We start from the raw sequence: 25,239 nt of genomic DNA, 5'->3' as shown, positions 1-25,239 counted from the left end.
TAATCTATGATTACCTTTGATATGTTAAAATGTTACTGTAGGCTGGATAGTTTGATATTTTTCTCAGAACAGAAGAAATACAGTAAGATAAAAGTCAATGCATTGGGAACAGAATCAGCAAATACTCCAGTCTAAAATTCTGCCTACATATTGCCAAGACAAATCTTACAAGAGAAAGTAAACAAAAAACTTCACTCAGATCAAGCATAAATATTTTTAACCAGGTTTTCATAAAAGTGGTGGTTTTACCCACAGGCCAAACTGTGTCAAACTGAACTCTAAATGTTATTATATTTAGTTATGTGAAAAAGCACTGTTGTTGAGAAATCAGGGCAAAATTGCAATAATTTTAAGGTTTATTTATGGCCTGCAATATCTGAGCCAAATAAATTGAAGATTTCAGTAGGTAGAACTAAACATGTGATATCTAAGTTTGTCAGGCCAGAAGGTTCAGATGTGAAAACCAAATTGTAACTGTATTTTCTTTCATGTGGGTGTTTTACTAGCCACTGTTACAAACCTAGGAAAAGTTATAAATATTGTATTGCTTGAAAGTTGGGAATTACAGCCTTGAAAAGCCAAGTCTAAACCTCTATCCCTGACAGCTTTAGTCTGATGTGTTGTATTGCTTTTGTGAAGGCACATGACTAATGATGAGATTAGAAGTAAGCAAAGGGATAAATTATTAGCTACTGAAATGATGGGGAAAAGATTGCTGTGTCAAGAAGAAAAACTGAAGTTTCTTTCCTCTGGGAAAGAAATCAAGGAGTATTTAGCAAGGGTATCAGTTCCAAGCACAAACATTTCACCAACTATAGCTGCACCAGGAATCAGAATAAACCCAGACAAAGCTCCTTGAAGCAGTCTGCCTTTCAGCATTGGATTCATGAACTGAAAGCATATGATCTGTGATCGTATCGAGGGGTTAAACTCTTTTTCACAAACATATTGGAAACAAAAGCATTTCGGGCCAGCAGTGTCCCAGGAGCACTGTGGAGTGGTTTGTTACCCTCACAGGATGAGGAAAGCCATCCCTTACAGTGCTTTGGCTGTGGAGTGTCCTGGGTGTATTGTGACACCCCTGCAGCACTCTCAGAGCCTGCCGGCCCAGTCTCTTCCATGTCTACTCCCTGTACTTCTTCACAATATTCCTGCATGTCTTGTCAACAGCATGGACTAGCAACTTTGTATATTTGTCTCACACTGGTGTGTTTATATCCTATAGAGCTTAACAGTTACAAATGATAAACAGCGCAAGAGAGGCAGACACCACCAACCTTCACAGCCTCTACACTTGTAGCAAATTTATGGGTTTAGGTATGCCCAAATCAACCAGCAGATGATCCAATGGAAACAGGAAAGAAAACCCACTACAATTCTTGCTGATGTGGAAAATCCCAGCAGGCTGTGCTGGAAAATGGATTCTCTGGTGCATCATAGAACACCCCTGAGGATTATCTCGAGTGCATATACTGCTCAGGGCTTCAGAGAAGGGCAGCAAAATAAAACCCAAAAGCATATCTGGTTGTTTCTAAAGGGAAAATTTAGCAAGGGCTGCTGCATCCTATTGTCCCCCAGGTATCCGTTTACCCATGAAAATGGCTTTGTTTCAGAAACTGCAGAGCAGATGAGTTATATCACTCCTCTTGTAAACTGTCTTGAACACTTAACTTTAAGGATATTACTTCTTCCTCTCTGGCTGAATTTTTCTGACTTCCTCACCCAGCTATTGGCTTGTGTAGCATTTTTAATAACAAAGTTGAAAATCCTCATTTAACTTACCTATATGCAGCGATAAAGTAATCTCTCAGCACTGTCTTTGCTAAGTAGAACATTTTATTTTGTGTAAGTTACTTTTTAGACCAGATCATTTTTGTGGTCTTCCTTTGAATTCTTCAGGATTTTCATATGTCTTTTCAAGTGGGTCAATTGTATCAGGACATGCTGTACCAGCACTGGGCCCAGGAAAGTGGTTACGTAGCACAGGGAAGGTCATCTCTCTACTCTCATGTGGCATTGCTCTTTTTAAACATTTGTATTGCAGCATCACATTAGTGCTCTTTGATACGGTGATAGTTTGAGGTGATAATATGTTATGACCTTTTAAATTTGGTGAATCACAGCTTTCTAAACAGAGGCATTTATCCTGTGGGTAAAATCAGGAAATGTTTATTTCCGCCTGTGTTCCTTGTATTTGACGATATTAAAATTCACTTCTTGCCATTTGGCATTTTAGCTGAATAATTCAGGTAACTCTGTGATGTACTCAGTTTTCTTCTGCCCTTCTAACTGCAAGACATACCCATCATATATTTAATGGTTGTCCAAACTGTTGATAAAAACATGCAGATATATAAAAGTTGGGGAGTCTTACAGAGCTAATTCTTTCAGCAAAGAGTTAGACAACTCTGTGAGTTATGAATATGTCAGTCAAGCAGTCAGGCCTGCCTTTTAAATTTGATAAAATTTAAGTGCTTATACTTAAAAAGCTCCCTTTTTTTAAAGATTGATGTTATAAACCTGTCTTTTCAGACATTATTACTCAACCAATATTCTTTTTCTTGTAGGATGCATTACATTTGCAGGTCACGTTATAATAATTATAACGTGCATTTGCAGGTCACATTATAATTCAGGCTTATAAAAATGCATATCCAGTGATCATTTGCCACAAAATAATCACAATATCAAACAATTACAGAATATTCTTCTCATGGTTTATAATGAGACAGTTGAGGATTTTTTTGGCTGTCTTTTCTCAGGTTCTTTCCCTTACAAGGGGAATCCAGATGACAGTCAGATGCAGTTACTTCATTATAGAGATGATATGTTGTAGCTGGGAAATTATCAAAATAACCATGAAATTATCTATGCTGTTTTGAGTATGAAGGACAGAATGGCAGTTTTTATTTTGTTCATATGTTCAGAGATGCTTTCATTAAATGTTTATCTCCTCCTGTAAATAAACCCCACAGTCTACAACGTGGCAACGACATAATTAACTGCTTGTAATATCAGGGCATGTTACCATGGCAATGAATGATGGTTCTGAAATATTGCTACTTAGTGCTATGGGTAGAAATTAGAAATAGGGGGTTCATTATTAAAATGGAGGAAAGTCATTTTGTGATTTTGTTCTCCATTTTAGGGCTGTGCATTAGAAAGAGTTTTACTTTTCTTTCCTTTCTCCCTTAACCACTGGAGTACTGCTCAGGGAAAATTCCTTTTAACACCTCCAAGGACAAATGTCAAAATTTAGGTATGTAAAATGGCAATACAGGGAAGTAGATTTTGCTGTTTCTCCCACCTGTTTTCACAAGCTTGTCACAGCTTTCAAAAAAAAAAAAAAAAATCCTGTGTTCAATTTTTCCATTACTGAAATGAAGATACATCCAAACTTGTAAACCTGTCATGTGGCTTTGTTCACAAAATAAATGCAGAATATTACTCAGCTCATAGTGAAAAAGTATAGTTGCCATAGCTATCACTGCTCCAGCATCATCACAGATACATTTTCTTGATATTACTTTTTCACAAGTACTAGCTTTTTTTAGGAAATAATATTGTCACTGGTGATTTCAGAAATATGGTAATATTCTTAAGCATTTTTCTTTCTGGGAGACACTCTACTGTCGGTGCGCATGAATTCTTCAAGGCTCAATGATTCAGAAAGCTGTAATACACCATTTAAGTATTACAATATTTTTACCTGTCATAATGTTACTTCTTTTTTGAAAAATTTTGATTGTTTCCTCCTTTCTTGAAGTATGTGAAAATAAAAGCATCAAGCTAGCAAGCACATTCAGAAAAAATTTTTCCTGGTAAATGTGACATCTGTATGATGTCTTAGAGTAGATAATGAAAGACATATCTAAGAGACATGCACACAAACAGCACTCAGAGGCCCTTATAGTATCTACTGGAAGATTCCTCTCTTGTCCTTCACACTGGACATGAGAATGAGTCTGAGGCGTTTGTTCAACATGGAGTCAGTCTGGAGTGTCTCCAAGAGCAAAGCTTTGTTACATCCCAGGCTCAAGCCTGTTAGATGGCAGTTCAGGTGACACCAGCTAATGACATTGTCATCTGACACCATCTGCTACTCTGATATGTTTAGGGTTTGGACCATGTCCACACTGGCCCACAAATAAAAGGCAGCTTCTTTTAAAAAAAGTGAATTACAGCCCTGGAGAAGTATCAGCCCTCCCCTCTATAGGCAAGTGCCAATATGAGAGATTGTGGAGGTTCTGTATTAACTTGCCAGTTTTGTTCCAGAAAGAAAAGTGCTGAATTTCAAAGTGTTGTCTCTATGTGGGACGGGAACCAATCCATCACCACTATCTCAGACAGAAGAACCTGAGATAGTGAACCTCAGACCTCCAAGTGTGGAAAAGTTTACCAGGTAATTACACAAGTAGCACAGGAAGTCCTTCTCATGAGAAGGAATTTAAAGGAACATTGGTTCAGTATTAACTTGGATATGGAGATCTTTATATAGAAACTATTTTTTTGATGGCAAATTTATCAGGTTATAAAAGTAGAGAAACTAAGGTCATTCCCCACTTGCTTTTGCTTAAGGGCAGCACTATGTAAATGCAGAAGGTTGCTTCCCCAGCTAGCTGAGATTCAGAAGCAATTTAGCTGCTTTCTTGCTGCACAGAGCCTCAGCTAATAAGCCCTGAGGATTCATACCGTTTCTGCAGAGTTAGCTCACAGGGTTCTGCACAACACCCTAGAAATATGTGCAGAGGTACCCAATTATACAGAGGAAACATAAGTCTGCCTGGTTTTATTAATTTCACCTTCATACTGTTACTGCTTAACTTGAACCAGCTGCCAGAGGGAGATTCAGGTGGGTCTCAGAAATATGCTGCTCAATATCCAGGTCTTTAAATCACTTCTTGTCTTGGAGGCAACATCACAAAAACCTCTTAGGTCTGACCCACATCTAGTAAAGCATCATGGCTTCACTAAGCCAAAGCAAATAAATCCTTCTCTGAGCTTCCCATACAGGGCTGTTGGCTTTTGCTTGGGGTGCATTTTCCAATTTCACTCCTGCTGTCTGTAATATGTTGCTATGTCCTTCACCAGTATTCCAGTACATATCTGCCCCTCCATTGCAGATAATGGAAGGGATGTGGAAAAGTGAAGTTTTCATCTCCCGTCCTTCTAAACACCACCATGGCATGTCAGCTCAGCTTTCATAGGCAGCCTGTAAAAAACTGCATATATTTAGAAAATGCCCAGAAATTACAGCATCATGGTAATAAGAAAAATGAAAACCAATCTTTTAAGAGTTCTCTGGATGGGATCACAGGACAACCCTGCCACAAACATCAAGCAGTGCTGGCACTTGCGTATTCACTAGCACTTCCTGACATCTTCCAGACAAATGTTATTTGGAAGACTTACTAAAAATAGTTCAAAGCCACCTTTTCACTGTGATTATTGCAAGCACCATGAGCAAGGAAGAAAAAATACTAAAATAAAGAAATAAATACTTACAGGATATAGTTGCTAGTATAATTTTGGTTGTTGTGTGAAATAGCACTTTTAAAGGTTTAATTAGACTGATTTAATTCCTTCCCCCTTATCAGTCAGTGTAATTGTTATAAGGATGCATTTTGTTTTAAGGATCATTTACAATGGGGAAAGGAGAGCAGGAAGTTGATTTAATGCTCAGTATTTAGGGATTGACATACTGCCCAATATAGATCTAGACACAGTGCTTGTTAAATGTGTTCAAGATAGTACTGAATTCTTGTTTTATGTGTCATGTGATGAGATGAAAGGTTATGACATTTTTGTAAGGATAAAATGAAATGGAAATCATTTTGCTGCCCTGTGCTGAAATTAATTACTTCAGCATTTGTTGAGGAAGTAAATGCATTAAACAAGTTCTCTTATGCTTGGGACATAAATAAAATAATCCATGGCTTATAAATCCAGTGTGATTAGAAATGCTATCAGTATAAAAGGCCACATCAAACACAGGCCCATGAGTCTAAGGGATTGCTGTATTTGGTTTGGAATTATGATGTACAATAACCTACAAAAACAGCATGTAAAGAAAGAACATTAGCAAATTTATTAAATCAAATGTAGGAATGCTTACTAGGAAACAAGTATTTGTTGTATAGCATAGTATGCAACAAATATTTGTTGTACAGACTTACTTTCAGACTGTCACTTCTGGTAATTTTACAAATACTTATTTTTTTATATATGTATTTTTTTTTTTTAATTTATATGAAGAATAAAAGTGTAATTCTTCATGTTCCATGAATTTTGACAACCTTTTTGTCACTTAAGGGTAGCTTTTAAGGTCAGAAACAACTGGTTCAGCTCAGAGCGAACCTCCTTTCTTTCTGTGACAACTGTGCCAGTCCTGAAAGTTCAGCTGTGGTAGGCACCTACAGATGCTTTCATCCCAGTAGTCTGACTGAAAAGGAGATTAAAATAATGAAGCTTACACAGCCCCTCATTACCTGATTAACAGCTCTCTTTGCAACTTTCAGAGAACTCCTGTTGCTTCCTCCCTGCTTCTCAGTGAGCATCTCTCTTATACTGAAGTACACTGACAATCCACCCTTTCCTTTCCAGCATCTCTTGGGCAGTGGTTTGTCTTCCAGTTCCAGCTTTAAAGAAGTAAAACCTTAGCAGCAGCTAAACTGTTGTAGGACTAAATTGTTAGTTTCCCCATTATTTCCATAAATATAAGGTATATGTTAAGCATAATCTGCTTACTGTGTGTAAATTAGAGTTAACAGCTAAGAACTGATTGTGTCTTTGAGCAAGAGATGGCGGAAATGACTTCATGACCCTACCAATCTCCTTCTTTGTACATCTGTAGTTCTGTGCCTTGCTATGAGTTGATGATTAGTAACTTTTTACTACTGTTTCTGTGATGTCACAAGCATTACCAAGCTTCAAATATTGATGAAGTGTTGGTGCTCTGCACAACACATGAATCAGAAGTATAAATACATTGCTTATATTCAACACTGTATAAATTATTTCAATTCAAATAAATCTTCTGAAGAATGCAGTCTTTCACAGATAATTTCATATTTTTAGGATCTTTAAGTTCTTTAAGACTCAAGTGTTGCTAAGTTGTGTTTTTAATATAATGTGTAATTGTTACTAGAAGTGTTCACATTCACAGTGAGATAGGTAAATGAAAGGCTTCTTAGCAGTGATGCCTTCATCAACACTTAGATCACAAACACTATTGTTTTAGAAGGGAATTAAATTCCTCTCATTTGCATTTTTAATGCTGGAAGGAAAATGCAATAGTTGCAAACATCCTGAGTTGCATTATTAAACTACAATATCACTATGCCATACAGCATAGTCTTTGTAGAAAGGCCACAAACCAGTGTTAAGGTCTAGAGTTCATTTTTGTGCTCATCAGACCAAGTTCAGGAAGGAAAGCTGTATTTATTGTGAAAAGAGAGAAGGATTGATTATCAGAAGCTAAAGTCCCAGTCTGTCCTCCTAGGCCCTTAATGTTCTTGAGAAGGCAGTCTTGCTGTCACTGGTATATTGTGCAGGGAATGTTGGAAACATTTTCTGTAAACCCTGATTTCATAAAGACAATCATACAGCAGTACTGGAATATGAGTCCGGAGAGTTGGCTGTGCCTTGACACATATAGGAACACTTCTGGCTCTTCTGTTTTGGAAAAATAAAGATGTGTAGTAATACCCTCAGTTCTCCCTTGCTCCTGCCTACAATGGAAGTGAGAAGGTACTTTTGCATTCTGAGTTTGAGCTCTCTTCCCAGTAGTGAAAACAAGGGTGAAAAAAGTCGATTTAACATGACTCTGGCCCTGTTGCTTGTTCACAAGTCATTGATCAGGAGCTAGTAGTAGAAAAGCAGCATTCGTAATACAGCTTGCGGCTATTTCGAGTTAGCTCCTCTCAGCAGGAGTCATCTTCCTGGAAAGGCCCCACAGAGACCAGCTTAAAATAGAAATCATTAGGAGGGAGATGCACTGCAAAAGCAGTAGTGAGAAAAAACAAAACCTCAGAGAAGTTTGGTTTTTTTCCGCATCCATCTGATTTTATGTCAAGTGTGCTTTGTGCCTTCATCTGGCAGAGTGTTTGTCTCCCACCTCCTCAGTGGAAGGGAAGAGGTGCAGATTTGTCTTCTGGATGGATGGGCATGAAGAGAGATGCCTGAGGGGACCTTGTCTACAGCAAGGTCCCCTCAGACAACTTTTCCCATTCATTTAGTGCAGCTCCAGTTGGGTGGTTGGGTTTCTTGCAAAATCTGTATTGAATGCAAACAAAATTTTCAGTGAAAGTTACTGTATTTAATAAGCCTCTAAAATAATTATGCCAAGCCTAACAGCTTTTCCACATTCAGAGAGGAATGTTTTGAATAGCCCCTTTCCCCGGCCTGGGAACTCAGCAGTGACTGCTCACACCATCATGGAATATAGAGCATTTCAATCGTCAGAGAGCATAAGCTTTATCTAATTTTCCTGCTAGAAGCTGCTGTGGATGTTTTTCCACTTTCATCGCTATGGATAGCATGTCTTCAGTTTAAAATTTAGCAATTAATTTAGGGGAAGGAAATAGAAATCCTGATTTTTTTTAAGTATTCTACAGTGAGTGTGCATGTAAAGTGATTCACAATTTGCCATAACTGTGAGAGCAAAAAATAAAAAATATATTTCATCTCAATTTTTAGCTGTTTCAGCTGTTGCTAACGAATTCACTACCTGCCACAATGTTTCTCCACATTTTTTAAAAAAGAACATGAATGCAATCATTTGCATGTTCCTGCTCTAGTTGGAGTTGGATTTAAAGTATATCAAGGCATCTGATCACAGTCTCACTCAGGAAATAATTATTGATTTACTGGTCTGGTATCTAGCAAACTTAAACACGTCTGGTCATTTAAGAATAAGTACCCAAAATTAATTCTAATCCATTATATAAAAGGCATCCTTTGAGATGTGAATCTGGTTTAAGGGCATCCATCAAAGTGGATAATGTTGCTGACTTCTGAAGAGAACAACTGGTTTAACAGCTCTGGTATTTCTGAGGCTTAGTCAGGCTCACAGTCAGGGTATGACAGCTCATTTTGTGATAGTCAGACATTTGTTAGCACTATTTTGAAACAAATCCAGAGTCTTGTAATGACAGTCTGGTATCTTGTACATCTCACAGCAGTGCTCTGACCACCAGGTGAGAAGTTGCAAAATTCACTTTTTGTTTTCCTCAACTAAGAACTTCATTGAATAAAGAAATATTGTCTTTTTCTGGAGAAAACATTTGGCATCAGGTAAATGAAATCTTGAAAGAAAGAAAAAAAAAACGAAACAGGGCAGTCAGGAATATTTGACCTTAACCTTCGTTTACTCTGTACAATAGAATTTTAATAACTTTTGAATTACAACAGCTATCCCAACAGATAGATATTTATAGCACAGAATCAAACTGGACTCAGTTTTGAATAATATAGAAATCACATAATCTGTTTGTTTGATTCATTGTATCAGTGGGGTTTTTTTTAAAGGTAAGAAGGTGGTTTCACTTCCAAATTGACATCTGCAGAGTTTTTTAAAGATAGTTACTTTTTTATATTAAAAAAAACCAGCTGTGAGGTACTGATATATAGCAACAGATACGGAAAAAAAATCAATATGTGGCCAGTTCATTCATATACATGAAGCACTTCTCTCAAAGTGAAATAACATCTTTGAAGGTCGAATAATTAAATTATACATCTCAGCTTAAAGTAAAAGTCCTTCAGCTGAGTAATATTATATCAATATGTATATCAATATAACACTCTTGAAATAGTATCTTTTAAAGTATTTCCAGTTGCAAGGGTACCTTTTGAGATACAGAAAGGTAAAATAAGCTTTTGTCTGCACTTGAGAGCTTGTTTTCCCTCTTGATCTCAGCAACTGACTGCCCTATGAGGTCCCCCCAACAGTGGGAAAACCTTGGATGAGAGTCCCCCAGTGAGGATGCTGTGCCCTGGCACAGCCATTCACAGGAGAGCAGCTGCAGAGCACATACCAACTTTCTTGCCATCCCTCCTCTTCTTCCCATATCTCTTTCCAGTCCATGTGGATTTCAAAGGGGGGTCTCAGCAGAAGGATGCAGTCAAGGAGGCATTCATGCAAAATCACATTGCCTGTATGTTTCACTCATCTAAGGATTATTTTTCTTAATTCCTCCCTACTTACTAGCTAGGGAAGAAGAACAAGCAGTGGTAAATTTGGATTCCACTTGTTTGAAACTTAAAAACCTTTGCGCTCAAAAGAGATGAGGGCAGCAGATTAGAAGCCATATGTAGTTCAGCAACATATTTAAGAAAAGGATTCATTGCCAGTTCCACAAGGAATTCTACCTTCCTTCTGTTTCATTGCACTAGAGAAGGTCATACCAATTTATGCCTTTATGCCTCAGTTGCTACTTATTGGCTGTATTTCCTGCCTTTTTGCGCCTCATCTTTTTTCCTCTGAAACAAATATTAAAATCTGGCATTAATCTTACTAAAGTAAATATGTGATGATACAAACATTTCTATTAATTTTTACTGCTGGGTAACTATCATATTCCATTCATAAGTTTTTAGAAATTTCTCAATGTACTGGCTCATCAAACACTGTTTCGGCTTGGTTTTACAGTGACAATAAATTATTTTCCTTATTTTTTTAAAATACTGAATCACAAAACATCTCTAAAGGTCAGTAATAATAGCAGAGTATTTCTACATCATGTGGAATGCCTTTCAGCTTTTGTTTTCTTGCCCTTGTTGTTCCAATTTTTTATACTTCCTTCATTTAGTCTTCAGCAGGTTAGAGGTTTGCTTTGAATTATTTTCTTGGTCCATCTGCTTAGTTCGTGTGCATGCCCTAGTTTTTAATGTATGGTTTAATTTATGTGGGGATCACCCACTATGGAATACTTTCCTTTCTAATGCTGAAATCTCAGCATTTCTAATGCTGAGAAGTGGAAAAGACAGTTGAATTCAGTGAGTCAGGCTGTGGTCAAGCATGGCTGTCCTGCCTATGAAGGCTTTGGACTTCTGATGTTTCAAATTCTGGACCTTTCAAAAGAAGGAAATCATGCATTCTTTGAAACAGTGGAAACAGAATGTAAGTTATTCTTTTATAAATAAGTATTAATATATTTTACTTACCAAATTGAGGGAATAGACAATTTAGATATAAAATAAAAAAGGAAGTAAAATGTTGCAATAATTATGGATTTTCTCAGTTCAAAATGCTACATATTTGTAGAAAGATCTGGTTTTTTATTATTTCTGGCCTTCATAATGCAGTGTCTTTCTCATGTAAAATTGTTCAATTGTACAACAATTTGACAATTGTACAACATTGCTGCAGGACATTGCCACTGCAGTATAGTAAATAAAGGGTGCTAAATAATGTGAGCATGGATCTCCTCGTTCAGGCAGGCTGGTTATGCAAAGCTGAGTTATGGTACCTTCACTGATACTCTTGACCTTGATCACATCACCTTGACTTTTGTCAGCTGTTGTCTTTCATGGTTCTGGACTCTTTCATTCTTTCTGTGTCTCAGATTGCTTTTTAGCGGTTCATTTAGTACTTAGGCGTGGTTCCTTTCTCCTCTTAGCCCTTTCTGTTCCTCCTTTTTACCCATTACTGATTTCTGGCCCCGACTCAATTTCAAACTTCTGTTTATACACAAGTTTTAAATCTACCACTCCACTTCTAATCTTTCTTCTTGTCCTGTCTCCCACATCTCATTATATTGCTATTTATTCTGTAAACACAAAACTCATACCAAATTAGTCAATGCTTTTACTTGAAACTTCATATTGTGTCAGAGTTGGCAGTGTCATCATATTTGTCCTTGTCAGGATTATCTATTAACAGCAGTTCTGGCTTTTCACTGATTTGGACCCTGAACATGCAGGATGTTGATAAAGACAAACAAATGCAATACAGGTGTGGATTAATTGTACAAAGCTCGAATTGTGAAGTACCTGGGATACACATACTCATGAGCAGCAAAGCATTCTTCCCAAATGAGTGTCACTCATTGGGCTCAGTCTGTGTATGTAAGACAGGAGTGGCACAAAGGAGTATCCTGTCATTTTCAGTTGACAGATACCATCTCATTCTGCCAATCCGTCTCTAGGAATCTTTGCTGTTTTCTTAAAGAGTAGGAAAGCAGGAGCTGGGAGGCCAGAAAATGAAATGAGTCTGCAGAGCTATTGGAGTTGTAGTTTCTGTGGGCTGTGTTGGAGTGTGGAATTGCCTGGGGTTGTCTTCCTGCAAACACTCTATACCAGGGTAGTGAAATGCGTTCTCGAAAAACCCTGCTGTGGGTATGGAAGGCAAGAGTCTCCTGAAGTGTTGGTACTGCACTACTCCTTCTGTCAAGTAAGTTTTGCTTGGCCCTGGGTCTTTTATCTAAAAGAAGACAATAGAAGGGGAATGAAACCTTTTGTAGTCCTTCTATAAAGAAGAGTATTCTAGTATCTGCAGTGGCCATGGGATCAAGATGAAGATTGCTGTGCTTCTACCTAAACCTTTCTGTGAGATGCAGCAGCTTTCTCTGTTTTTGAATGCTTTCCAAAGCATTTTTAAGTTCAAAACTGTATGTAACACAGAGGTTGGTGAGGTCTTCTAGGGGCCAGTAGTAGCCTGAGTTCCTTGGTACACAGGGGCAACAGAAGCCCTGCAGGACCAGAGCATTGCTGGAGGCTTCCTGGCAGCAGTGCCAGGCTCATGCTGGCCTCACCTCTGCAGGTAATAAGGTTGTCAGTCTCTAGGTTTGGATACAGAATTGTGTTTGCAGGTCACAGAAGTTTGTTTTGAAAGCATCAATCAGCAGTAAGTAACACCACATTTGAGTTTATTTAGGATGTTCTCTATCTTTCTTTTGATGTTACAGGAAATATTCAGGAAGTCATTTTGCAGGAACGCTTGGAAAAAGAAGATGAAATTCTGGTTTCCTTGGCTGGTTTGAAGCAGGTATTACTATTGCATAGCTTAGCTTTCTTGTGCCCTTCAGAGCTATTAATCCTTTCTCCTTTTTTTTCCTATTTATTCTTTCTGTATACTGCCGATTTGTCTTTTTGTAGCTGTTTTACTGGTGCATCAAACCTTGTGGTGTATTTTTATTTGTAACAATAAAACTCATCTATAAAGAGTTCAAACAATTTGCACAGTATTTGCTCCTGTGGAAGTTTAGGAGGCCTCAGATCAAAACTAAAGTGCAACATCAAGTGCTGGACTTAAGCCCTGCTGTCATTTTTCTTAATGCCAAATGTACTTGCTAGACAACAACTACACCTGTGTCCCAATTATTTCATTGTGACAGCACTTGAATATCATTGAATTAAAGAAAAAATACTACATACATAAAATGAGAATACTGCTGAGCATCTGTAGCTCTGATTATACTGCCCTCTGCTCCCTCAAAATACATTTTATGAAGAGCAATGTTACGTATGTTAAACCTATAGTGAGGCAGTAAGTGAGTAATCTTAACAGTCTTATTCTCTTTAGATTTCCTGGATAGTTGTTCTCCAGACTCTAATAGAAACCACATTTCACTGTTATTTCTATCTTTAGCCAAAATAGATATGAATATTGACTCGCTTCCTGTCTTTTCAAAGCAAATATTTTGGGGAAATGGTATATGAAAGCACTCTGCACAGAGCTTTAGAAAATTTAGAGTTCCTCCCAGTTTTTAACTTATATCCATCCTTTCCTTTCCTATTCAACAACAGATCAAGGATATCCTGAAAGGTTCATTGCGTTTCAACCAGAGCCAGCTGGAAGCTGAAGAAAATGAGCAAATCACTATTGCTGATGATCATTACTGTTCCAATAATCAGAACAAGGGGGCAGGTGACGTCCTAAAGGGACCTGTCATGACAAAGCAACAGTTCATCTCAGGACAACAGGTAAAATAAAAACATCTCAAGTAGGCCATTGATGGCCTTCTGCTAGTATGTCCAGACATGATGTGGGGGACACCAGCATTCCTGGTCCATATGGAGAGTGGGTTAAAACTGTACCTCTAGCTACTGCCCTGCTCTGATAGTTTTTATTGTAGCCTTATGCTCCACACACAGATATTTAAGTCTAAGTGTTGGGCATTTGGGGGAAGTTCTTTAACACTGTTGAATCACAGAATCACAGATTAATTTCCTACAAAAAAATGTAAAAATTGCAGGTAAATGTTCCCATACCAAATGTTCCCACATGATTATTCTCATTGTCCTTGTCCTCCAAGATCCCATTATGTAAGAGCTGATTAACTGCATTGCAGTGTATTCACGGCCTGTGCCAAAAAGGAAATAGCAAGGAGGTTGCTTTTACCTTCTACTTCATTGTATTGACTTTCTCCTTGAATCTGTAAACAATGTTTTCACATACAAAGCATACAGTCATAGGACAGATTCATAGACAAAGGGCCCTCTCTGTCTAAGATTCAGTCCAACCCAAACGTGATCTTAAATGTAAGTACTTTTGTGCCTGCTCATTTTTATGTTGGAGTTCTTTGAAGTCTGCCACCCTGCTACTGATACTCACACTCATAAATCAGTGGCAGCATTATCACCTCAAAGTCTGAGTCTGCAGTCAGTTCTCTTTTGACAAGTTTACTTAGGAACCACAGGAAATATTTATTCATTTTCGAGTAATGACACAGGGTCATTTTGATTTATTACACACAATTCCCCTGAGTTAAAACACTCTATGTTAAAAATATATATTTTAATTGTATTTTGGTATTAGAGGCAATACCGAGATTCATTTTTTTATATTCAGTAATGGTGAAGAGCAAAGCTTTGCTAGAGAGTTTTCATTTCTTGCTTAGCTGTTGTTATTACAATCACTACTTTCTGCCATAATAAAGGCATAGGTTAAGCTGAGACAGCATATTGGAATGTTTGTTTAATGGACTCCTATTTTTGCCCTTGATCTCCTAGCTTTTCCTATGAAGTACTTTTTGTTTTCTTTCCAAAATGGTAAATAATGTTTTTTGATGATTTTTTACTTCTAGAAACTAGAAGGTAGAATGCCATATAACATGGCAGCAAGCTGTCTATGGGTGTGGGTGTGTGGGTGTGTCGGTGTGAGAGCAGACCCTACTGATGCTGGAGAAGCCCTTACTCAAGAGGCTGGTCTAAACCATGTATCATGGATGTGCTGGGACTCTTTGAGTATTGAGAGTGGAGCAGGTGAAGCCTGCTCTGCACAGATTTCTCTCCAGTGCAGATTTTCAGGGCAATGTACAATGAGGTGTGGGCTTCTCCCAGTGTGTAGTCAGGGTATATACATCCAGCCCCAGGAACTAAGGGGCATCCGTGGCTCCCATAATTCCAAGGCTGCTCATAAGTCAACTATGAGCAACGTGAGTGGAGGTTGTACAAGCTGAGCTGCTGCAGAGCATTAATGAGGCATTAGCACTGCATAGTTTATGTTTGGAGGTGCAGCACATTCATATGGATTAGCCTCCTCTCCTCTTATCTTTGGGAACTTCCAATTATGATAATGAGGCAACTGCACCTCTGACGGAAAGAAAAAGATCAGTGTTAGAAATGGTACTCCAGGAGGACTGGTGGTATCCTTAGTTAGTTGACTGGGGATAGTTTGTTTGTCTAACTAGCCCCTAGTTGGTCTGTGCTGTTTCCAAGCCCTTCATCTTTAACCACCATGCATAAAATCAAACAAAAAGAGGAGAGCTTTGGATCCCTTTTAATAAAACACAGGCCAATAAAACTGTGGAATAGTGGACTGTGATATTAGACTGTTAATTGATGAGCTCAGTTGTTGGCCCAAACCAGGCCACAGCCCAGGTTTTTTGCTCTGCTGAAGAAAGGGGGGCTGCACTGGTGCCCTGGGTCATGCTGCAAGTACTCACAGAGAGCTGCAGGCGGATTAAAAAACAACCACTTCTAGCTATTCTAATGCATTTCTTGCTAAATAAATTTCTACTCTATTTGCATTTTCTGTGACTTTGGTAATGCCTGTAATTCTATTTGGTGTGATTTGTACTGTAGAGATTGTTCTTTGCTGGAATTATAGGGTTATTTTCTAGGACAGCTGAAACAGTTACAGGTGTAGCTATTTTATAAATGAGATTAAAATCTGGTCTTTTGAGCCTGGTTGTTATGTAAGTATAGATTATTTATCATCGTAGCTTTTTTTAAAAGTGTTCTTCCTCTTTTTTGCATCAAAATCCCTTTCTGCAAAATGAGGATAAGGATATAGCCCTTCTTTGGAAAGGAAAGCTGCAAAATTCAAAATGCAAAAAACATTAAGATAAAGGCTAAAAGGAATCAAGCATTTTTTTGGAATGTTTGGCTTTGGTAGCAGCATGCAGTTGACAAACAGAAGGCTTCTGTTGCTAAATAATGAATGATAATTAACACATTATCTTGCCTTTATGTCTGTTCAAAGAAGGAGGCAAAATGAGCTGCTGTTCTTCTAAGCTTTCTTGATTTGTATCCTTGCAGTCAGTTTTAACTCATTCACAGTGTGAAGGCAAATGAAATAAGCCTGGTCCTAGTAGCTGATATTCATCAGGAAAAATTGTTCTAGAAGCCATATGGCAACGGGCGTAAGGTTGTTAACTTTCAAAGCTACTGGAAGTATAATTCTGTCATTTTTCATTTATTCAGTAGTGGCAGCAGATGGGAGAAAACATGCTTCACGTCAGCATGAGTTTCCTGAAACAGAAACAGGCGAAAGAAGAAGGAAGGAGGTATTTTACCTCTGGAAATATCAGTTCCAAAATACCAGTGTATGCTAGGGATAGGCAAACATTTACAGGCAGCCCTTTTATAGGATTTTGGGGTCGATATCTCTGCTTTGCTGCTTCTCTGTTACTTCAGTGAGCTATAGGTCTCCTTAACCAAACCAAAAAGTGTGGGTGGCATGAAGAGTACTGTTGGGAAGCTCAACAGTAACAAGAAAAAATTGGGATGAGTGGTTTTCTTTCCTTTATTGAAGAGCAGGATGCTTTTTTCAACTGCAGTAGAGCACACTCTTGAAAGCAGAATTTAGGAAACTGGGGAGTGCCAGAAACAAAAATACTGATCTTGCTGGGCGAGTGTTTCACTAAGTAAGATCTGTGTCACCCTACGCAAGGTGGAGGTGTGAGGGCTGTGAGGACTGAAATAAAGGATTCTTGATAGCTTGAAATAATAAAGTGTATAATTTTGAAAAATGAGGCAGTACTGCATTCCCTGAGAGCTTTTAAATAGAAGTGTGGATAGCAGCCAGGTGAATTATGTGGCGGTGGTTGTTTAGAGGAATGTGTATTTCTGTTGTACAGGGCAGGGGGATGGGAACAAAGTTCTGAAATTTTGACTATGGCATTTAGAGCTCCCAAAAAAGTATCAATACAGGCTAGAGGATTAGGGATTGAGACCAGCCCTTCTTGAGAAAGACTTGGGAATACTAGTGGATGAGAGGCTGGACATTTCCCAAATGGGCACTCGAGCCCAGAAATCCAACTGGCCGAAGCAGTGTGGCCAGCAGATCAAGGGAGGTGATTCTGCCCCCTCTGCTCCCCTCTGGTGAGACCCCACCGGGAGCACTGCATCCAGCTCTGGAGTTCCCCAGCACAGGAAGGACATGGGCCTGTTGGAGCAAGTCCAGAGCAGTGTGACAAAGATGATTAGAACACCTCTCCTGTGAAGACAGGCTGAGAGAGTTGGTGATTTTCAGCCTGGAGGAGAAGGCTCCAGGGAGACCTAATAATTGTGGCTGTTCAGTGCTGAAAGGGGGGCTTAAAACAGAGATAGAGACAAATTTCTTAGCAGGGCCTGTTGCAATAAGACAAGGGGCAATGATCTTTAACTAAAACAGGGTTGGTTTAGATTAGATCTAAGGAAGAAATTTTTTTTTTATGATGAGAAGGGTGGTATACACTGGAACAGGTTTCCCAGAGGGGTGGTGGGTGCCCTGTCCCTGGAAACATTGATGGTCCACTTGTACAGGGCTCTCAGCAACCTGCTCTAGTTGAAGATGTCCCCGTGCCTCTCTGTGGGAGTTGGACTATGTGACCTTTAAAGGTCCTTCCAGCCCAAACTATTCTGTGATTCTGTGTTGCTGGAGAAGAGCCGTGGTTGTGTGCTGCCTGTGTCCTCAGCCCCCTGGTGATGGCAGCTGACTCACTGACAGCTCATGAAGACAGCATTTCAAACAGACAAGATGAAAGCAAAAGGCTAATTACTAACAAATGATGCCTCAGCTCAGAAGTGTTCAAACACTGAAGTATCTCTCCTTGTAGAACTCTGTGGTTTTAACTTCATGGAAACTGCTTGAAGTTTTTGACATTTGAACTACTCTGGTTCCGCATGTTGGGTTGGAGATCAATTTTGATAACACTCAGAAAAGGCTAGTTGTTGATCTTTCTAAAACCAATCTGTTGGGTTTTGTATGAATTTTAAGTTTTCTGTGAAAAGGGAGTTACTACTAAAAACAATTGATGTCGATTTCTATCAGTGTGACGACTGTCTTACATTGGGACAGGTAAAATTTTGGACTCAAGATACTTCCATTTGAATTATAAAGTAGTAAAATTAGTTCATTACAAAACAGAACATTATATGTTATTAAACCTATAGTAATTTTAATAATATAATATTACTATACCTATATACTTGTAGATAACACACAAAAATTATAAATTATGAGAACAGGATATTTCAGAATTTACTAGAAAGGGAGATATTTGAATCCTTATTAATATAAATTCCCCGACTTATGGGAATCGGCAACAGGTACCCCAACATGGGCACAATTCTGTATTTGAATATATTTTCCCATTCAGCTGATAATTATCTTCATTGTGACTTCTTACAATTTGTAATGAGTATGCAAATGGCAACCAAAGACTTCCAGCTCCCTCATTTCATCTTACAGTCATTCATAATCACAGGTAGGTAAGAAAATCATCTTCGCCTGTAATAATAAATTTTGCATAACAAATTTTGCTGGTGGTTGTGGATTCTGTAACTGCAGTTGTGGCTTGCTGATGCTGGTGGTACTCTAATTTTATTTACCATCCTGTAGGTTCATCTTTATCTCATTCAGATTATTCCTGAATTTTTTTTCTGTAACTGCTTTTTTTTTTTCTTTTTGTAATACCTATAATCTCTTTTCCTTTTTCTCAGTCTTGCATTCATGTAATCACATATTCGGCATCACGCCGCTTCAGGATGCTTGTTCCTACAGGCTGTTTGGCAGGTTGTATTATTACTCTGAAACAAAACTGTGTGGAAGCAACCAAGAAAGCAGTCATGTTCTTACCAGAGGATCATAGCACTAGACAGGAGTTGAATGCAGCTCTTGCAGCAGGAAACAAAGTGTTGTCCATTTGGATTGCAACCAATCTAAAGGCTGCCCGTTGTCAACAAGTGAGAAATCCCACTATACTGTGCATGGCAGTCTCCCTTTCTAATTACATATAGCTCTGACTGGAAAAGCTGGGATTCTGAGTGTGGCTAGAATAATGGAATATAAGATTGAGACTTCATAGTTTTCCAATGCACTGATGCATGGTCTTGAGCTACTACCTAAATGCTCAGGGACACACATTTCCCAAGGTCTAACCAGACAGAATTGGGATCCCCAGACCCTCATTTTCTGGAAGAGTTAGGAAATAGTCAACAACACTAACGCTGGAAGCTCTGGCAGCCCTGATTTTTTGAACCCAAACTAGTGCACACTATACCAGGTCTATGGGTGGTTCAGATTTCACAAGTCAGGGTTTTACTAGGAAATTTTATATCAAACTATTCTCCTGACAGGCTCCAAAATGCTCTTGTACATGCAAACCAGCAAAAAAATTCTCAAAACTACTTCACTAAGTACTACAGGAACCCACAGTAATTACTGAAAATCTTCACCACTGTAATGTATGTGTTTGATGCTTGGCTGCTGTGGTCACCACGTGGATGCACTGTGATGATGAGACATGTAAGACTGTTAGACCAAAAAAAAGTATTTTTAGAGTGTTACATTTTATGCTTTTTTAAAATTAGCTCAGTTGGTCAGAGCATGGTGCTAATATGCCAAGGTTGTGGGTTTGATCTCTGTGGGGGCTTTTCTTAAGAGCTGGGCTCGATGATCCTTGTGAGTCCCTTCTAGCTCAGAATATTCTGTGATCCCGTGAAATAACAAACTATGTAATCCATAGTTAATATCCACTTTATTTTTCACTTTATTTAGTCATTGCCACTTTTGGATAATAATTATTCCTTTGTCCCATTCCCACATGTCTGACATGCTTCATAAGCCTCGTTATGTGATGATGCTGGTGCTCACTTCAAGTCTTTTCTGTGCCATTGTTTCACAGACTACAACGGATCCAAGTACTAGTGAGAGCAAGAGTGCTGATGACTATATTATGGTTTCCAAAGAAGAGGAGAAAAGTAAAAGTGCTGTTCCAGAGCCAGTACAGCCCCTTCAGGCACACAAGGAAGCAGCAGTGAAGCCAGAAGCTCCATCTCGTTCTTCTTTGATATTTTCCGACCCTCTGATGGGCTCCATTTCAGCCTCCTCCAGCAACCTGAGCTCCAGCCCTGATGATGACAGTAGTAATAACAGCAAAGATTCTGACTTTGCTATTGTCAGCCCACTGGACATCTAAGGAAACAGGTTGGGAGAGTTTGGGAAACCTGTCATTACAACTCAGCTCTAATTTCTGTGATTCCATGGGTTGGATAGTTCTTTGGATTACAAGGACAAAATATAGATAAAGGTAGCCCATTTCAGCTGCCAAAAGCCTAAATTAAAATAAAAAGGCAAACAAACAAAAAATACATAAATTTGCTACTTTTAAAAAATAATATATACATTTTAATAACTGCCTTAAATAAAGACCCAGTAAAACCCAGTTCTAATATACAGTTATTATTAATTATGCTGTTACCCTACTTAGGAGCTTTGTTACTATAGAACTGTTGCTTTCCCAAAACATAAAATAGTAGTATATGCTAGGTACCATAATGGAAATGTGTGGTTACCTGGCATCAGACCTGAAGCACGAAAGACAGCCTAGATTTAATATTGTCCTTTTACAAAATATGTTTGACTGGGTTTTCTGTGTAGGAAAGGGTACTGTTTCTTCAGAGACTGTGATTAGAGAAGTTGGGAATGAGTATCAAAAAGATTAAAAGCATCATCCTGGTAGGAAGTTTGTTCTCCCTTGAGGAATCCTAGTTACTTCATTTTCATCCTGCAATAGCCTGAGGTGTGTTCAGGTTTGTGTAGGTGTTCCTCAGTGCTTACAGGAGACTATGTGACAAGCTCCTTGAGAATGGGGACCTACACAACAGAGTCTTATTTGCCTTTCTCTACTTTTTCCCCTTGAGAGCTCCCAGTTCACCTCTTTCCTTCCTTATCTTTGTCTACTTCTACTTCCCCTGGCATGATTTTTTTAATTTTGCTCAGATTACCGCAGTCAAGAAGAGGGTGCAAGGGAAATAACAGTATTTCATAATGTAGACCTGAGCTGGTTGAACTAAAACTAGCCTAAGTATGATTACTTACCAGGGAAGGTTGCAAAGTGAAATGAAATGTTCATAATAAAAAGCACTTTATGTCTCATTGCTATTACCTTCTGTAGACTCTGTTTACATATATTCCTATATGATTTCCATATTTCTAATCACAAGAAACATAATGGTGCAGCAGCATTAACCAACAGAAAGTTTCTGATTAGTTCTGTTACTTGTTCTTATATGGAAAAGTGTATTTTTTTCCCATCAAGTCCATAGTACATTTAATAACAGCTTTCTTCAAGTAGATAAGCGGGGCTTTCTGTACTCTCTGATCCATTTAACCTCTGTTGGAATTCAGAAAACAAAACTGGTGGTGAGTAGACTGCTCCTCTTGCAGGACCCACACAGAGTTAGCTTGAGGAAGGAGTATTATTATGTCTCTGTCACAGCAGCAAAAAAAAGCATCATTTGCTTTAAGATGCATATACATTATACCATGCAACAACTTCCTATTTGCATGGCAAAGCTTGTGTTTGTTCAAAGTTATGAAATTGTAGTTATTTGCTGCTTAGTCTGTAATTGTAAATGAAGTACTGTATCCCAAAGATGAGGTGACGTAATTTGCCAGTCTTAGATTTTACAAGGTCTGTGTCCGTGACTGAACTAAAGAGTTAATTGTCATGTAATTACATGGTAGCTGCCATCCTTACATGTTCAAAAGCCACCATGTAGTTCTTCGGAGATTATTTGTGCCTTGTAAAATGTTAAAATACTAGAATGTTAAGAGCAGGCATAGCATCACTCCTCTCTGCAATAGAGTGATGCAAACAGTCAGGTGGCTGTTTAGATGAAAGATCTCAAACGCATAACATTTTGGAGAGGTGTTTATTTTAAGCTTCATAAAAGATCACTTTGGAATTCAGCATGCGTGCCTGTCTCCAGTTTATTTTATTACCCTGAGTTTGCATGAATGCCAGGGGATGGGGTGGCTGGTTGATTTATTTAGGTCTTTCAAGCTTTTCCAGCTTTAACCTATACAATAAGGCTTGTGGCTCCATCAGCAAAGAGCGGCTGTTGAAGAAGTTCCTATGGAAAGAGGAAAGAAATATTCTGGGGACAGAGAGAAAAGTTTTATATTCTGTGATACATAAACCTTCAAAGATTCCAGTAGCTTGGCAGAAGAAAATGTTTTTACTTCTTTTTTATTTTTTTAAGCATCAGTCTTTTGATTTCTATTCTAGTGGGTTGTTTCAGGGATCACATTGCTATTTTCTTGAACAGTCTCATTGCCAATGGAAGAATGCGATTTGTACAGGTTTTTTTTTATTTTTGTAAATTAGTTGTATCTTTAATGTTGCATATTTTAAAACAGTAGTTTATAAAGATTTGGGGAGTTTATAAGAAGAATTAGTGAATACCAATAAACTGAATGCGTATCATGCCATGGGATATGATAAGAATCTCCAAAAGCAGAGAGACGATTATACAAATAAGATCAGAGCAACTCCGGTAAATGAATCTGGTTTGGTTGTACCATGTCCTTTCACATCTCAAATATGTTGTCTCTGATATTTGATCATATTGCAGAGATAATGAAAAGTATTTTAGTATATTCATTAAGTTAGAATCTTGTTAATTAGAAAAAACATCAAATCATCACCCTGTTTTGTGTTATGTTAAGAATATACTGAAAGAGAAATTGTCATTTAAAATACAAGATTATTCATTTTCTCTGGAAATGACCTGCTCATAATGTTCATGGATAACTGTAATCAGATAGAAAAATATTAGCATTGCAAATTGCTGACAAAAACTGATGCAGCATTAAGATCGATGATCTGAGACTGTTTTACTGTATTTACTTTATAAAGTAATAAATATTTATTACTTTAAAGTCTCTTGCATGTCATGTCAGTTGTATGTACTGCAGAAAGGCAGCATCATATTTTGACTGGATATTGATTTAGTCGTGGAGCTTTGTATCTTTACTCTGGAAGAACATTTAGCCCGCTTTATTAAAGAAAGAGTTAACAAACTTTTTGGGTTGTACTTGTGCTCTTTTCTCAAAAAAGAGGGAAAGCTTTTTGGGTAGAATTCTGGAAGTATAATTTCTGAGAACTAGGATGATTATAACTTTAAAACTATCTATATAAGCACAAAAACTGATTATTGCTTTAATCAGATTTTATGTATGTGATCCCGGGAATAAAACTGCTTGCCATTTATCTCAACTAAACAATATAGAATATTTCCTGTTTTATGAAATTTCTTGTATCTGAAAATGAATCAGTATTTCTGTAACTTCTCTGTAATTTCATGAAGCTCAGTATAGTGTCATCATTGTGTCTCAATGACAGTGTCAGTATCTGTACAGTACATTTCTGAATCTCTCTACTTGAATTCACATTCTTAACTCATGATTCTCCAGTATGTTCTCATTAAGTGGCATAGAGGCAACTATTTTAAAGATTACATTTCAGATTTAAGGTGTACTTGTGCCTGGAGGTCACGTCATCTCTTCAAATACATCCTAACATGAACAGATTTTCAAATTCTCGGTGTCAGCCCTTAAATAACACTTTTCATTTTGTGCTGCATGTGTTGGTCTAGAATGAATGATTCTAATGATTTATTAGACTTGAAAAGGTGCAATTTCATAAAATAAACTTCATTTGGCTACAGAACAGTAATTACACTGTCTTGTAATCTGTGCTGTTCTTGTGAGAGTGATTATATACAGTTTGTGCATTAGGGTTTGCCGTGTCCCCCAGTCTGCTAGACTCTGGCTTTAGTAGCCAAATTTAGAGATGAAGGAGCATGGAAAAAGGTCATTAGGGTAACAGCAACTTGAAGCATGCACACAGGCAACTTGCTTTCCTGCTTCTCACTACTTATTTAACCACTGAAATGGTAAGGGAGGCTTTAGGTATGTGGGAAGATCCTGCAAGAGGCAAAGTGCATAACCCTAGAAACAGACAATGAGCTGGAAGGGATGCAGCTGGAGACTCTGAAACTATGGGTTCTTTGAGGGAAGGAGCCATCTTTTTCTCTGATGTTGTACAACACAAACACTGTCAAAATTAGGATAACAATAATAATGATATACTCATTATTTCACCACATTTTGCTCTTTCAAACTGCAAGCTAGATTTAATCCAGTGACAGTAACTCCCACACTGCTGAAATAAGCGCAGAACAGTCGTTTAAATAAAGAAAACCAAAGGGAAAAAAACAAAGAAACCTCACATCAGAAACAGGACTATAATATTGCCAAATACAAAAAAACTCTATTTCTTTCCAGATATATACTAAGTATAAGAGGTATTTTCTAAACTCTGCTTAAGGCAGCACTTGTGTAACTTGTTTGACGACGCCAGGTAGGTTTGTGCAAACCAATCTTTGTAAAAGCCTAGCTGGTGCCAGGATGTGGAAAGTATTAAAAAAATCAGCTGCAGAGGGAAGACATTGTGGTTCCATTTTCTGTGAATGGTGAGAATTTGATCCTTCAAATCACGCTGATTTAACACTTTCACTGTCTTCCGTGGTAACAACAGTGAAAAACCCTGTAATCATTTCCAGAGACCTGATGGGAACTCCACTGCTTAAGCCATCACATGCAGTTGCAGAGCTTTGAGCTGAGAAAGTTTTCACGGTTTTGCCCTTGACTTTGACCTTTGGGGACTGTAGTAAAACCAGGTTTGTCTGAATTTTTAACTCATACAAAGACGCATTTGAAGATATTACGAATTATCATGT

The 25,239-nt window shown here is 38.1% G+C and overlaps 1 protein-coding gene across 5 annotated transcripts in view; it reads left to right on the top strand.

Annotated features, from left to right (window-relative positions):
- The window catches only part of TBC1D5 (TBC1 domain family member 5), a 316,503-nt gene extending 292,984 nt beyond the window's left edge, over positions 1-23,519 (top strand). For all 5 annotated transcript variants that reach the window (XM_050970727.1, XM_030227169.2, XM_050970725.1 and 2 more), the window contains 3 exons: positions 12,909-12,988; positions 13,750-13,926; positions 20,337-23,519. In XM_050970727.1, coding sequence (XP_050826684.1) covers positions 12,909-12,988; positions 13,750-13,926; positions 20,337-20,630 — 551 coding nt within the window. In that variant the 3' untranslated portion in view covers positions 20,631-23,519. The remainder of the gene's footprint in view (positions 1-12,908; positions 12,989-13,749; positions 13,927-20,336) is intronic.
- The last annotated feature ends 1,720 nt before the right edge of the window (positions 23,520-25,239 follow it).

Source organism: Serinus canaria, chromosome 2, assembly GCF_022539315.1.
Source record: "Serinus canaria isolate serCan28SL12 chromosome 2, serCan2020, whole genome shotgun sequence".
Taxonomy (NCBI): Eukaryota; Metazoa; Chordata; class Aves; order Passeriformes; family Fringillidae; genus Serinus; species Serinus canaria.
Note: the sequence above shows the minus strand (reverse complement) of the source record. Positions and strands in the feature narration are given on the sequence as shown.